The following is a 14,931-nucleotide window of genomic DNA, read 5'->3' on the forward strand; positions in this document are numbered from 1 at the left end:
ATGTAGGTTCTCAAACAATTGGTCATTCTCCCGAAACGTTTGGTCACTCTCCCGACTCGTTTGCTGCGACCATATTTTCCAAATTGCGATGATCTTCCCTAATTTGAGGGTCCAAAATCCAAATCCGTAAAAAGCGAAGATATGTTTATTCAGCGAAGGCTCGTTTTCTAGTCCGATTTTGAGAATTAAGATATTGTCTGTGCTAATGTACTAGCACACTTAATGTTTATCATTTAATTCAAACCATTAAGACAGAATTTTAGTGAAAGAAAATCCTTTGAGATTAAACGTTAGTCTCGGTGTGTCTTTTGTGCATTGTGCATACTTTTATTTGTAAAGTTTAGAGCTTCATTTTTTAAATTGTTTATTTACTTAAATTGTAAGTGTTTAAAGCATTTTTTGTTGCTATAAACCATGGTTTTGTTTTAAATAAGATTGGTGGTTTTTAAAAACAGCGAGCTCCATAAACTGTAAAATAAAACATTTGTTTTTGCGGTAAAATGTAAAATATTAAATGATTTTATACTGTAACAAATAATCTATTTTCTTAAGAAGTGATTATTATAAAGCTAGCTTTCTATGCTTTAGTTTTGAATCGCAGCAATATTTTCATTTCATTTAAATTCAAAATATGATTGATAAAGCCTTTTTTGTGTTTGATTTATTTGAAAGTATTTCATTTTAGAAAAATTACTGATGGATTAATACCGTTTTAAGCGAGGTATTACTTTTTAAACAAAATTGTATCATCTCCTTTTAAGATATGATTTTGACACAAATTTTTTTAAATTTATTTTTTTCACTTTTGTTTTTGATTTTTCATACGTTTAACGTCTCATACGTTATTTTCTTACTCCCTTTCGAAAATTATTTGTGAAGCTTTTACATATGTGCTTATTTAACATGTAAACAAAGTGATTTACGGAATCTTTAAATATATATGTCCTTAGCATGTAAACTAAATGATTTATAAAATTTTATATGCGTCTTCAGAATGGATTCTAAGGGATGTATGATAACTTTAAATATGTGCAGATAATATTTAATTAACTGGAAGCTATTAATAAGTACATATTCCTTATCTATTTAAAATTTATATTTTAAATTTTGAAGCTCAAAACTTTTGTTGTATTATATATTTTTTAATTTTTTGTGATTTGTTATCAATGATGATTGAGTTGCATTATTGTGTGATCTGCATGACCCAAACATAATACTCATTATAATTTCTTATCATTTGTTAATGAGGGAATACGTGAATGGGTGATTCAGTGTATAATTGTATTAGTGCATAGACATATCAGTGAATAGACAGGTAGTGATATGGTGAATCAGTGAATCTACGTATTAGTGAATTGATAAATAAGTGATTTGGCGAATCAATTTGTTGGTAAATTGCAGCCGATGACCACGCTTTTTTTTCTTTTTTCTTAAAAATTTATCTTTTGAAAGAGTTATTAAAAACATTTCAGCCATTTTGTTGCACAATAGAGCTATGTAAAAGGAAAACTATTCATGCAATTGCGATGCAACTCATGAAATCAATGGTAACATGTATGTGCTGTCGAGCACCAGACTAACAGTTGTTGATGACAATTGTGACCTGGTGTTCATCAGGCATCAAACCAAGGAACAGTGACAATCATAAAGAAATGGTCATCACAGGAGTGACGTCACCTGGAGATGTGTTCTGTTCCGTGCCTGGACGACTCTCCCTCCTCAGTTCGACATCCAAATACAAAGTAACCGTGGGGGAAGTGCAAAGGAGACTATCACCACCTGAATGTCTCAACGCGTCCTTGCTAGGAGGTGTCCTTAGGAGGTATGTACTTCCAAAATTCTTCTCTTAAGAATTGCCATAATTCACCTGATGAACAATTATTTAAATTTTATTATCATAAGATAACTCATTAAATATCAGCTGATTCTTGTGTCATAAGAATCTTAGTCATAAGAATCTTATGTCATAAGAATCTCATGTTATAAGAATTTCATGTTATAAGAATCTCATGTTATAAGAAACATCAGTTGAATTGAAATGTAAGAATCTCATGTCATAAAAAACATCATTTCAATTGAAATGTTATAAGAATCACATATCAAACGAAACATCAATTGAATTGAGATAACACGAGAATCTCAGGTCGTAAGAATCATGAGTGAATTAAAATGTCACGAGAATCTCATGTCGTAAGAAACATCAGTTGAATTGAGATGACATGAGAATCTCAGGTGGTAGGAATCATCAGTGAATCTCATGTCATGAGAATCTCATGTCATCAGAAACATCAGTTGAATTGAAATGTTCTAAGAATGTCATAAAAAAACATCAATCGAATTAAAAAGTCACGAGAATCATGTCGTAAGAAGTGTCAGTAGAATCTTTTCTCTTAAAAATACTCATGTCGTAAGAAATATCGGTAGGATTGACATGCGTTGAGAATCTTCAGACATAGAATTGAGTAATATTCATGCCACTAAAAAACAATTTAATTTCAATGTTATAAGAACTTCATATCATAAGACATTCCTCTGATAAGAAATTAGAAAATATTCCAGAAGGAAATCGGGAATATGCATCATTAAACTTACATTGAAACGCCGTAGAAAGCGTTATTTAAAATTTTACTATTGCACATTCCTTTCACCAAATTTCATTTTAAAGTATCTATGTGTAAAAAAATTATAGGTTTTACCATAATTTTGCCATTATCAAATTGTTTAATTTGACATTTTATATTCAATCTTATTTATTAGTTTCCTAATTTTCGTTTCCAGTCTTTGGTTAATGGTTATTAATTATATCAAGTAATTCAAAAAATAATTTTTTTAAATGCATCACATAGAAAATGCGTACTCTAACAGCAACCTAAAACAAAATTTCTACTAACTAAAATTTGGAAAATTATACTTATTACTGTTAAGAATACAATAAACGCTAAAAACTCTTACTTCACCTGATCTGCATTGAAATTCTAATAGCAGTGTGCATTAATCTAATATTTATTACCAACTGTTGCGTCTTGAAGGTACTAAATATCTAATTATAGACAGAAACTGGATGTCAGCATTAAATATAGCGTATTAATTGACATTCCTGTCTCAAGAACCATGAAAAATTCATTTATGGGACCATCACTCAAAGTAATATTTACGACTAAACGAACTCAACCGTGTTGCAATTTAGCGAAAGGTCATTCCCTGACTTGTCTCGTAGTTTTGATTCTGACCATTATCCGCTCGTAATATGCGCTAACTCGCGTTCTTAAAGTCAAATTCTTATGCATAACAATTACATCATTTCAGTTCGAGTAAGATTGGAATTTTTAGAAGGAATTTCTTTCCATTTTGCTCGCTTGATATCATAACCGATGGCCATTCGAAAAGTATTCTATCCAAAGTCCCCATCGAAGGAAAATTAATAACATTCTCGTGGGCAACTTTTCCAAAATAGAACAATAACAACAATTTTCCGTCTCATCCTAAACTATTCATCCGTGCTTTGTCTTGGCGAAATTTACTTTTCGCCAAGTCACCTGTCGCTATTAATAACGTATGGAACGTTTTGAAAACGTCTCATTCTTCGCAAGATGGAAAGAATTTATGAAAGTATAGTGACATGATCCCCCACCATTGAATTCTTGCTTGTCCGTCCACTGCAAATCTTCATATATGAGTGAGTCGGAGTTATGGCTGCTAGAATTAATAAGTTTTAGAAGAAGATGGATTCAAATAAGCATTTTGGCGTACGGTGGTTCGCGAATAACTTTTAGGAATGTAATAACTTTTCAGTTCCCTCTAGAAGAGGGATTCGAAATAATCCGATATCTCTCTTTACTCGTCTGATGATTCTTATCGTCCTCACCCCTCTTTGCTTTTTGGTGTCCCGCATAACTACATGCTTATGGAAAGAAGTATAGGCATCAGTGCAGAAAATGCTGGATATATCTTAAGTACTTCGTCGCACGTCATTGGCGGGGAGATATGATGCACTTTTTCAAAAAAGTTTCTGTTTCTCCTGTTTACATTACGAACGACCTTAAATGAAGTAAAATGTTTTCTTTTTGCTGTAGAAAAAAAAAGAAGCGTTCATATTAGAGTCACGTAAAAAGATGGAAATTCGGAAAATTTTAAAGATGGAATTCCGTTCCGGCTGAATGTTCCATCTTTACGAGATTAAGTTGAAACAATTTTGCAAGGTTGACGAACTTCGAAATAGCATTTTCTTTAAGGATCAGATATGAGCATTTTTATGAAATACACGAATGCTATAAAGAAATTATGACTGATTTTGATATCTAACTTACGTTTGTTGATAGAAACACAAATATATATAAAGAGCTCTGTAATGCCTAAAGATATTTTTATCTAATTATTTTGGTGAAAACACATATTTACTTTTTAACTACTTCTTTAGAGTATAAGTTTGTTGATTGAAACGCAAATATATAAAGCTCTGTAAAACCTAAAGCATTTTTTTTATTATCATGTTAGTGAAAACACATATTTATTTTTTAACTATTGTTTCAGAGTATAAGTTTGTTGACTGAAACACAAATATGTAAGGCTCCTTAAAAGCTGAAGCTTTTTTTATATAATCATATTGGTGAAAACTATTATTTATTTTTTAACTATTGTTTCAGAGTATAAGTTTGTTGATTGAAACACAAATATGTAAGGCTCCTTAAAACCTGAAGCTTTTTTTTATATTACCATATTGGTGAAAGCATCTATTTATTTTTTAACTATTTCTATTAACCCAAACATATTAGGCTCTGCAAAATCTAAAGTTTTTCTTTATAATCATGTAGGGGGAAATATATGTTTATTTCTTACATATCGATATAAAGGGTTCTTATCGATAAGGGTTATATATCGATATATATCGATTTGTTATGTATCGATATATACTTGAAAATTATAAAAAATAAAAGTGTACTAAAATGTTTGAAATATTTCGGTTGAAATATTGTTCTATTATTTTTACTAATACTTTTAGTGAACAAGCTATCTACAGTTCTAGTACATATTATTACTTTTAGTCAACTATATTTTACTGTTCTACTATTTTACTACTAATTTCAGTTTACTCTATTTACTGTTCTAGTATTTTTACTATAATTTTTAATCAATTATTATTCACTGTTCTAATATTTTCCTACAAATTTTAATTTACTAATTTCTGCTGCTCTATTATTTTTACTATTACATTTGGTCTACAATTCTAATATTTTCACTATTGCTTTTAGTCAACTATTATCTGCTGTTCTTCTATTTTTACTACAAATGTTGCTCTACTGTTATGAATAATTTTAGTCAACTATATTTTACTGTTCTAATATTTTTACTATAACTTTTAGTAAAATATTACCCGCTCTTCTAATATTTTCCAAAAAATTTTAATTGACTAATATCTATTGCTCTACTATTTTTACTATTTAATTTGGTCTATTATTTACTATTCTAATACATTTACCCTTACGTTTAGTCAACTATTATCTGCTGATCGATTTTTACCCCAAGTCTTAGACTTAGACTACTGTTATGCATTGTTCTATTTTTATTACTTTTAACCAACTGTATTTTACTGTTCTACAATTTTCACTATTCTTTTTGTTTACTCCATCTACTGTTCTAATATTTTTACTATAACGTTTAGTCAAACATCGACAAACATTGACCTGTGACTATGTGAGTTTTTATTTTTCTGATGATTTTGTTTGAGTTTCTTTTCTTAATTTGTTATTTGCATTTCATGTTTTTTTTCCTGGACTTCTATACAAAACCATCGGGATACTGAGGGAGTTAATTTAAGCATTTGCTTCTCCCTCAATTAGAAATGGTTTTGTTTTTATTGCTACCGAGGCCGGTACCCCCTGAAGACGTCGGCTTCGGTGGTCATATTTTTATTTTTATTTCCTTCTATTTTTATTACTTTTAGTCTGCTGTATTTCACTATTCTACTATTTTTACTATTACTTTAAGTCTACTCTATCGACTGCTCTAATATTTTTAATGTAACATTTAGTCAACTGTTATCTAATATTTTTACTACAAATTTTAATCTACAAATATCTACTGTTTAGCTATTTTTACCATTGTTTTTAATCTATTAACTGCAGCTAAGTCGACACGATTTCCAAATTCCTTTACAAAGCTTTTATTTTTTTTTAAAAAAAAAATGAAAAACAAGAGTGAATTAAGTCTTATACTTATCAGTGAAAAGTGCCTTATTTTGTGTGAACTACAAGATAGTTATTTTCTTTTTCCCAAAACAATCCATTTTGTTGCACGCTCTGTTCCATTGATATCCGATTGTGATCCATATAATCACTTTTATAGTCCATCGCATTCATTCTTTCGTACGTGACTTTCGGCTATTTTGGCAACAATGTCTGATTGTAACAACGGAAATGTTAAAGTGGAAAATTTTATTTTTCATTTCGATTATTTTGATGTTACCAATGAAGAGATCCCAAAAGTTGCCCTTCCAAATTAAATCAAACTTTTCACTGAAGAAGATAATATTGACACTATGCATTTGGGTTATCAATAATATTAACAAACATATATTAATAAATAAATAAAAAAAATTTAGTTTGAAGTCTTGCACAATTTGCAATAATTATAAAAAAAAATTTATATTGTAGGGGATTTTACACAGATTTTACTCATTTTAATCTAATTAACATACACAAATAAATATTAATATGATTTGCTATACTTCATGTAAATAATTTGATACATATTATTTTTACATTTCCCATATTTTATCACAAGCGTATAATTTGCAATTATATAATTTTTCAGCGTTCTAAATTTTACACAAAATTTAAAAGTTTAATTAAATAATTAAACCATAATGTATAACTTTAATTGCTTATTATATAATATGATTTGATGTACAGTGCTCAAAATAAAAAAATGGACTGTCCTATATATGATCTAATGATAGCATCTTCACGTTTTGAACTCAATCTTAATGATTCAAGGGGGTGATTTCAAATCTGCTAAAAAAATTAGCGCTTACGATATTTTGAGTTAAGAAGCCAGAGACAAAAACGTACTCTGAATCAACATTCCTTTTCTTTCGGCGGATTCGAATTTCTTACTCCCACAATATTAGAGTCAGTCGCAAGGAAATATGACAAGGAATATATATATATATATATATATATATATATATATATATATATATATATATATATATATATATATATATATATATTGATTTTAACTATTCAAATTTGGTCACATAATTAATATTAAATTAAACTAAAAATTTTAGTAACATACATAGTGTTATTTTCTGTTTGCTGGTAGGAGGTGGAAAAAAAAACAACCGTTCAACTCACATTTTTCGCTTCACCACAGACGTGAAATGATGTTGAAGATGGTAGGGCCTCTTTGTGACAAGTGATCATTAGGGTTGGGGATGAAATCTCACCCGCTTGAAAGAGAGGGGCGTTCAAAATAGTAAAAAAAAAGAAGATATAGTTGATAGATAGCAACATTTGATACCTGTTTTCCACTACCTGCAATCTCTTATGACAACAAAGATAGAAAACTTGGCAGTAAATAAGCTCTTTTTGAGTTGCGCCATCAAGAAAAATGCCATTTTTAAAAACAGTTTTCGTAAGTTTGACTGTTAAACATTCTCCGCCTATGGGAGGCAGTTTGGATATTGCAGATAAGAAGGAAAAAATCATGCGAAATCTACTCACATATGAATTTAATGCTTACACGAAATTATTTTCCTCTTCGCAAATATCATTTAGGAATGAATGTTAGTTCAATAGTTAATTTGGTAGTTACAAAAATTGTACAAAATAATGTGACTGTACATGAATTGTTAATGAATATATGTAATTTTAATACTTGCAGGAAATTATTTTCTTTTATGTAAGCATCATTTATGAATAAATGTTAAATTAATGCTTGCAAATCACAGAAAATTAGTATGCTTGTTTCTTTATATCATTGATGAAAATATATGAATTTAGTACTTGCAAGAATTAATTTCCAATATGCAAGCATCATTAATGAGTAAGTGTTAATTTCGCTGTCCTGTTTAAATAAATCATTGATACATGAATTTGGTATTTAAAGAAAATAATTTTCCTCCATTAAAATGCATTTAGGAATGAATATTAGTTTAGTACTTACAGATAGAAGAAAATGGTATGGTTGTTTTCGTAAATCTTTGATGAAAGTATATCAATTTAGTACTTACAGAAAATTATTTTCATCCATGAAAATATCATTTGTAAATAAATGATGGATGCGAACTAATAGATTGAAGAAAATAGTATTTTCTTAAATATAAATCAATGAAGAAAGTACACAAATTTAGCATTTACGGAAATTCATTTTTTACAATCCAAATATCATTTATAAATGAATGATAATGATTAATTTACTTTACAGATTACGTAAAACAGTATGTTTGTTTTCATGTGTTATGAAGGAAAGTGAATGAATTTAGTTCGCACAGAAAAAAAATTCCTCTGTGTAAACATCATTTACATATTGGAATGTGTGTTAATTTGGTACTTACAGATTAGATAAAATAATATGCCTAGTTTCAGAAATCATAAATGATATATTCATATTTTTCTTTTACAAAAATTTAATGATAATCACGACTTTTACAAATGGGGACTTTTTAACATCAAACTGTTTATTTGTATTGTTTTTAGATAGTTGTTTTGTAAGTTTCCAAAATTTCCATGAGATGACAATGCAATGCACAAAAAGATATTATTTCTTTAGTGAAATCTAGGTACATTTCACCCAAGCTCTGCCTTAAAAAATATAAAATGGGATTTATTATTATATTATCACAATTCACCATAAGCTATTATTTTCATTGAGTTCTAAGGTTAATTATTCTTTTAAAAGCATATTTGCTTATGAAAATAACATTCTTGCTTATGAAAACATATAACATATCTGCTTATGAAATTAACATGAATCTTGCTTGTGAAAACACGTTTAAAAGATTTGGTTATTCATATCTATAAAAAATATATACTGATGAAAAGACCACGCCATTTGAACTTGCTTTTGAAAACACACGGAGGAAACAATTCTGGTAAAATTGCCGTAATGTATGGTAGTGAAATTTCTGTTTAAAAAAACCCATCATACTGGTTTTAAAGAACAAAATATACTGTATTTAAACTAATCATTTGTTAATTTTTCCTTTCATATAGTATTGGTGTACCATAAATTTTGGTTTTCAAAATTATAATTCTTATTAACTCACATTTAGTAAAATATACAAAACTGAAAAGTAAAATTCACCGAATAAATGGTTTTTATGACATGCTCTAAGGTATCATAATAACATTACACAATTACCAAATTTTATCACAAATTATGAAACCATGTTTTATTGTTAATTTTAACAAAATCATTACCAGAGCGTTTCAGTAAAAATTACCAAGATTTTCGGTATTCTCATAGAGCTAGAAACACAGTAAATTTTACCACATTCTGGTATATTTTTTACCTTGCTTTTTTTTCAGTGCACTTATAGAAAATTGTATTTATAATACTTGTTCTGCGTCATTTTCCTGTCATGAATAACTTTTTTAAACTTTTCTTGCGTTCAGAACATAAAAATTTAAGACGCTTTTTTAATAGCCTCATAATTAGTTTCTTTGTTCTGGCAACAGGCAATTAAATACAGATCTGATAACTTTACCCTCACTTTTGAAGTAACTGTAATATGTCAATGGCAAAGACATATTTATTGTTTTTAATTCTGACTTTTTCGTGGATTGTTTCTTAATTTCTTTTTATTGTTATAGAGCTAAATCTAAAAACGGAGGACGTTCTCTTCGAGAAAAACTAGAAAAAATTGGTCTAAATTTACCTGCTGGCAGGCGAAAAGCTGCAAACGTAACCCTTCTCACGTCTTTGGTAGAAGGTAAGTTTGAACTATTCTTTTTATTCTGTTCCTTTTATTCATCAAAATTTTTAAGAATTCTATTAAAATTTAAAGCTGCTCATGGACTATATAGTTTATTATATGTTTTTATTATTGGTCGAAGCTTTGTTTGTTTCATAATTTCTACATGGAATGATTGAAGTTAAGAGAGATTTATAACTTGTTCATACTTTTGAAAATCACCAAATACTCAATGTATCAATTTTGTAACTCTGACAAGAAATTTTTAATTATTTTTATAATAATATTTACTAATTTCTTTTTAGTTAAAGTTATCAAAAAGTAAAAATACCACTTTGACTATAAGGCCAAATGGTAATTTTTCATTGCATATTTTGGCAACGCTAACTTTTATTATAACCATTTAGCTTTTTTCTTGTCGTTGTTCAGTCGTTGTCTTTCTACACTGACCTCAACTGAAGAGCGTATGTTTTTATTGGCTCGATTCACTCTGTCAGAAATATCGCCAAATTGAAAGTTATATATATTTATTCAAAGTATTCGAAAACCCATGCATCAGCTTTGCACTGATTTCAACACCACTATACATTTCTTATAAAGTGAAATATTAAATCATTATTCAAAGTTCATATGCGTGTTAAAAAATATTTTAAATAGTTAAGAAAACATAAAATTTTTGAAGACGCATGTATCCATCTTGCACTAAATTCGACTGCTATAAATCACAGTATAATTTCTTTCAGAAATATTTAATCGTCACACTTACATGACAGGAAACAGTTTTTATATTTTAAGACTCTTATCATCCATAAAACAAATAGTGGCCTGTTTTGCTCAGGTTTGGTGAATTCTGTGGGTCCTGCAAGTTCATGCATCAATTTAGCAATATTTTAATTAGTTGAGAAAGCATGAAATTGTGTAAGACGCATATATCAAGGTAGCGTTAAATTCAACAGCTATACGCATATATCTAGGTAGCACTAAATTCAACAGCTATATTTCACACTATACATTTTTCAAAAGAATGAAGTATTTAATCTTTTATTTTTATGATCAAAGGGAAATTTTTTATTTTAAAATTATTATTTTCAACAAACGAATATGGACTATTTTCCATAGATCATATAAAATCAAGCCAAGTTCATAAATGTATTAAAAATATTTTAAATAATTACAAAAATGAAAAGTACTAAAATACGCATATATCAATGTTGCACTAAATCCAACAGCTCTTTTTCACATTATACATTTTTTTTAAAGAAAAGAAATTTTTTATCATTGATAGATTTCAAACTCCTGTAAGAGGACATTATTTATTTTGAAATTAATATTATCCGCAAGCTAATATAGACTGCATTCCACATACCTATAAAATCAAACCAAGCTCATACGTGTATTAAAAATATTTCAAATAATTACGAAAACATAAATTACTGAAAGACACATTTATCAACTTTGCACTATATTCAACAGCTATACTTCATATTATACATTTTTAGGAAAGAAAATATTTTATCGTTATTCATTTCCAACTCACATGACAGGAAACTGTTTTTTTTTTTTAGATTCTTATCATCCATCAAACAAATGGTGGTTGTTTTGCTCAGGTTTTGAGCACTTTATGCGAGGTTAGAAAACCAAGTTCGTGCATGCATTTAAAAAATATTTTAATTAATTCCGAAATCATGAAGTAGGGAAAGACGCATATATCAACTTAGTACTGAATCCTCTTTTTCAAATTATGCATGTTTTCAGGAAAGGAAATATTTAAACATTGTCCCATGCTAGAGAAAAAAGTTTACTTTTAAAGTGTTACTATCCACAAACGAATAGGGACTGATTTCCCCACAGATAGCAAACTAAACCAAGTTCATATATGTATTAAAAATATTTTAAACAATTACAAAAACGAAAATATTTTAAATAATTACGAAGTGCTAAAAGACGCATATACCAACTTAGCACTAAATTCAACAGCTATATTTCATATTATACATTTTTTTAAGAAGGAAAATTTTTCATCGTTATTCATTTCATACTCACATGACAGGAAACTGTTTTTATTTTAAGATTCTTATCATCCATCAAACGAATGGTGGCTGTTTTTGCTCAGGTTTGGCGCATTTTCTGCGAAGTTGGCAAATCAAGTTCATATATTTTGGATGAACGGAAGCCACTCCCGAATTTTTTTCATCTAGGCCATTATTAATGACGAACGGAAAACAAAAATAAATTCTGAGCGTATAAATTTGCAGATATCGTCATTATATGTGCTTTACCTCAAATTTTAAACATCCAGGTGGGCGGGGGACATTGACGCTGATCGATTATGACCAGATTTTGGCCCAGCAGTTGGATGTTTTGATGGTATGATAAACTTTTGATAAGAATTTTAGAGCAATATTATCTATTCTATGATAATAGTGTTTCAAGAATTTTTTTTTATTATACTAGCTTTAAATTTTTATAAAATCTTTTTTTTTATCCGGATTGATTGATAATGGTTGGATTATCCATCAATACTACTTATGGGCGTTAATACCAACTAATAAATAGTTAAAGGTATTAATATAAAAGAAAGTTGCCATAATAATGATTCTTATCACTTCAAAAATCTTAAAGAAATAAGACTTCAAAACGACCGAGATAGCCTGGCTGGTAAGGCTTTGGGCCCATGTCCAAGAAGTCGTGTATTCGATCCCCGACTCCCCGTGTAGTAAATAGTGACAGTTGCACGTTAAATCTGACGGGCCACAAAATCATCCATGTTCCCATAACAAATCAGACCTCAGGGTTTACTGAGTTGGAGATTGATTGTTTTCTGGTTCAAGTCAAAATTATGATCTGTGGGTGGCTGAAATCGTATACTTGGCCATAGATGGCTCCACTGAAAAACAGGAAATGCACCTTCTGCCTTAAAATTGCTTGGTTTCACCAAGCAATTTTATTGCTGGTATTGACAAGTGCCATAAGAAACAACAACAACAGACTTCAAAACGACTTAAGCTAGAAAAAAGTTTCGGGTCAAATAATAAATCACGATAATTAATCGATAAGCCACGTTCTTAACTTATTCAGAAAAGTGTTTTTATTGAGAAGCATGAAAATTTTCATAAAATCAATGAAATGTTTCTGAATATTGAACTGTTTTCTTCACGAAGTTAGGTTAATTAATGCTAAGTTAAAATAAGTTAAATTAAATCATTTAAAAAATTGAACAACAAGTTAATGAAATAAAAAATAAAAATAAAAAATTTTACAGTATACACGACATTTAATTTAATTAGTAAAAATGTCTCATATCAGTTTTAAAATTTTTTAGAATTGATGAAGATTTAAATATTTAATTAAGATTTACTTTAATAAAATTTAAAGCAAGAGTTCATGCAATTAATAATATCACCCATTATCTTCTAAAAATAAATATTGAGTATCAAAAAATAAATTTAAAATACAAACATTTTCTGCCATTCAAGAAATGGCAAAAATGTGTAATAATTTATTCGTGTGTATAATATGTAGTTAGCATGAGTTACGGATGTATGATAACAAGATATCAATTGTAAACATTAAAAATATTTAATTAATTTTGAAACATAAAATTTTTTCTAAAACTACAAAAAGGTGAAATATTGTTATCTTAGTGCATTATTTAAGTGCATATTTAAATTGTACTTTACGGTTTCAATTGCCTCAAATTCATTAAAAAAGTTTCAGAAAATATCGAATGTGAGAATAAGTATTGCATACTGAATACAATCAACAATAATGTTCTTTATAATTTAATAATTAAGAATTTTTTTTAAATGTTTTTAAGGAACTAAACTTTTTTAGTCATTAAAAGGATCATGATGATTATTATACTAAATAATAATCGTCTAAAATTAAAATTTATTTAACTGTACAATATATAATAAACCTTAATATTGTAATTCTACATTTAAAACTGATTCAAATATTTGCAAATTTAGCGACATCATCTTTTATGATTAGAATTATTACTTACCAAAGCAAGTAAATTACCATATGCAAATTTTAAAAAATGTTAAGAAATTTAAAATCTTCCATAATTTTTAATAAATAGCGTATTATTTTTCTGTGCAAAGCTTTAAAATATTTTAAGTTCACTGTTTTTATTTTGATACTTATTCTTTGATATTATTAATTATATATAATTTTATTTGGGATGAAGACTTCAAATTTCTGTTCATTAATCAGAAAATTTAATGATAGCTGATTTTAAAAAAAAATGAAATTTAATCAAATAATTATTTATTATATTCTTAACATTGAAAAAGAGACTGAGACTTCTGCAGGTTGGAACAAAATTTTAAATTTAAAAGCATATATCTAGATAAGAGATAAAGTTCACAAAATATTTTGTATTACATAAATTTTGCTCTCTTTAGGGTGGTGAATTTCAAAATTGTGAGTCCTTAAATCAAAAAGTTTAATCAATGTTAATCGTAACAAGTTTAATTAAATAATCATCATTCAGATTCTAAACATCTAAAAAAAAATTAAAGACTTATAAAGTATATTAAAGTAGATTTATTTACTCTCTCATTTATTTTATGTTTATAATAGTGCTCTCTTTTTTCAGCATGTCTGCATTCTTTAGTTTTAGTCCATAAGTTTAGTGTTTTTTTTCCTTTAAATTTTAGGTGAAGCAATTCATTTAGCCAGGGATTTCGGCTATGTTTGTGAAACGGAATTTCCTTCTCGCCAAGTTGGTGAATATCTATGTAGAAATCACAGTGACCCCAGTGACCTTTACAGAAGAAAAGAACTAATCCTAGCAACCAAGTATGTTTTTAAAGTATTTCTGCTTTTTTTTTTATTTATTTATTTATTTATTTTCATTTTTATTTTTATTTTTATTTTTTTGTATCAATCTACCGTGATAGCAGGCAACCTTAATACAAACGTTGTATTTTCAATTTTATGTGTTGTCATAGAAAGGTTGACTAATTAATCCTTTTTTCAAACTTAAAAAATAGATACTCAAAAAAAAA

At 28.1% G+C, this 14,931-nt stretch overlaps 1 protein-coding gene across 10 annotated transcripts in view; it reads left to right on the forward strand.

Moving 5' to 3' along the window:
- LOC107443623 (transcription factor AP-2) overlaps positions 1-14,931 on the forward strand; it is a 188,899-nt gene that overhangs the window by 171,360 nt on the left and 2,608 nt on the right. For 5 of the 10 annotated variants that reach the window (XM_071184187.2, XM_071184188.2, XM_043046802.3 and 2 more), the window contains 3 exons: positions 1,618-1,822; positions 9,816-9,934; positions 14,581-14,722. In XM_071184187.2, coding sequence (XP_071040288.1) covers positions 1,618-1,822; positions 9,816-9,934; positions 14,581-14,722 — 466 coding nt within the window. The remainder of the gene's footprint in view (positions 1-1,617; positions 1,823-9,815; positions 9,935-14,580; positions 14,723-14,931) is intronic. The other 5 variants (XM_071184189.2, XM_071184191.2, XM_071184190.2 and 2 more) reach the window with 1 other exon arrangement.

This window comes from Parasteatoda tepidariorum, chromosome 10, assembly GCF_982258835.1.
Source record: "Parasteatoda tepidariorum strain Cologne lab strain chromosome 10, Ptep-v5.0, whole genome shotgun sequence".
Lineage (NCBI taxonomy): Eukaryota > Metazoa > Arthropoda > Arachnida > Araneae > Theridiidae > Parasteatoda > Parasteatoda tepidariorum.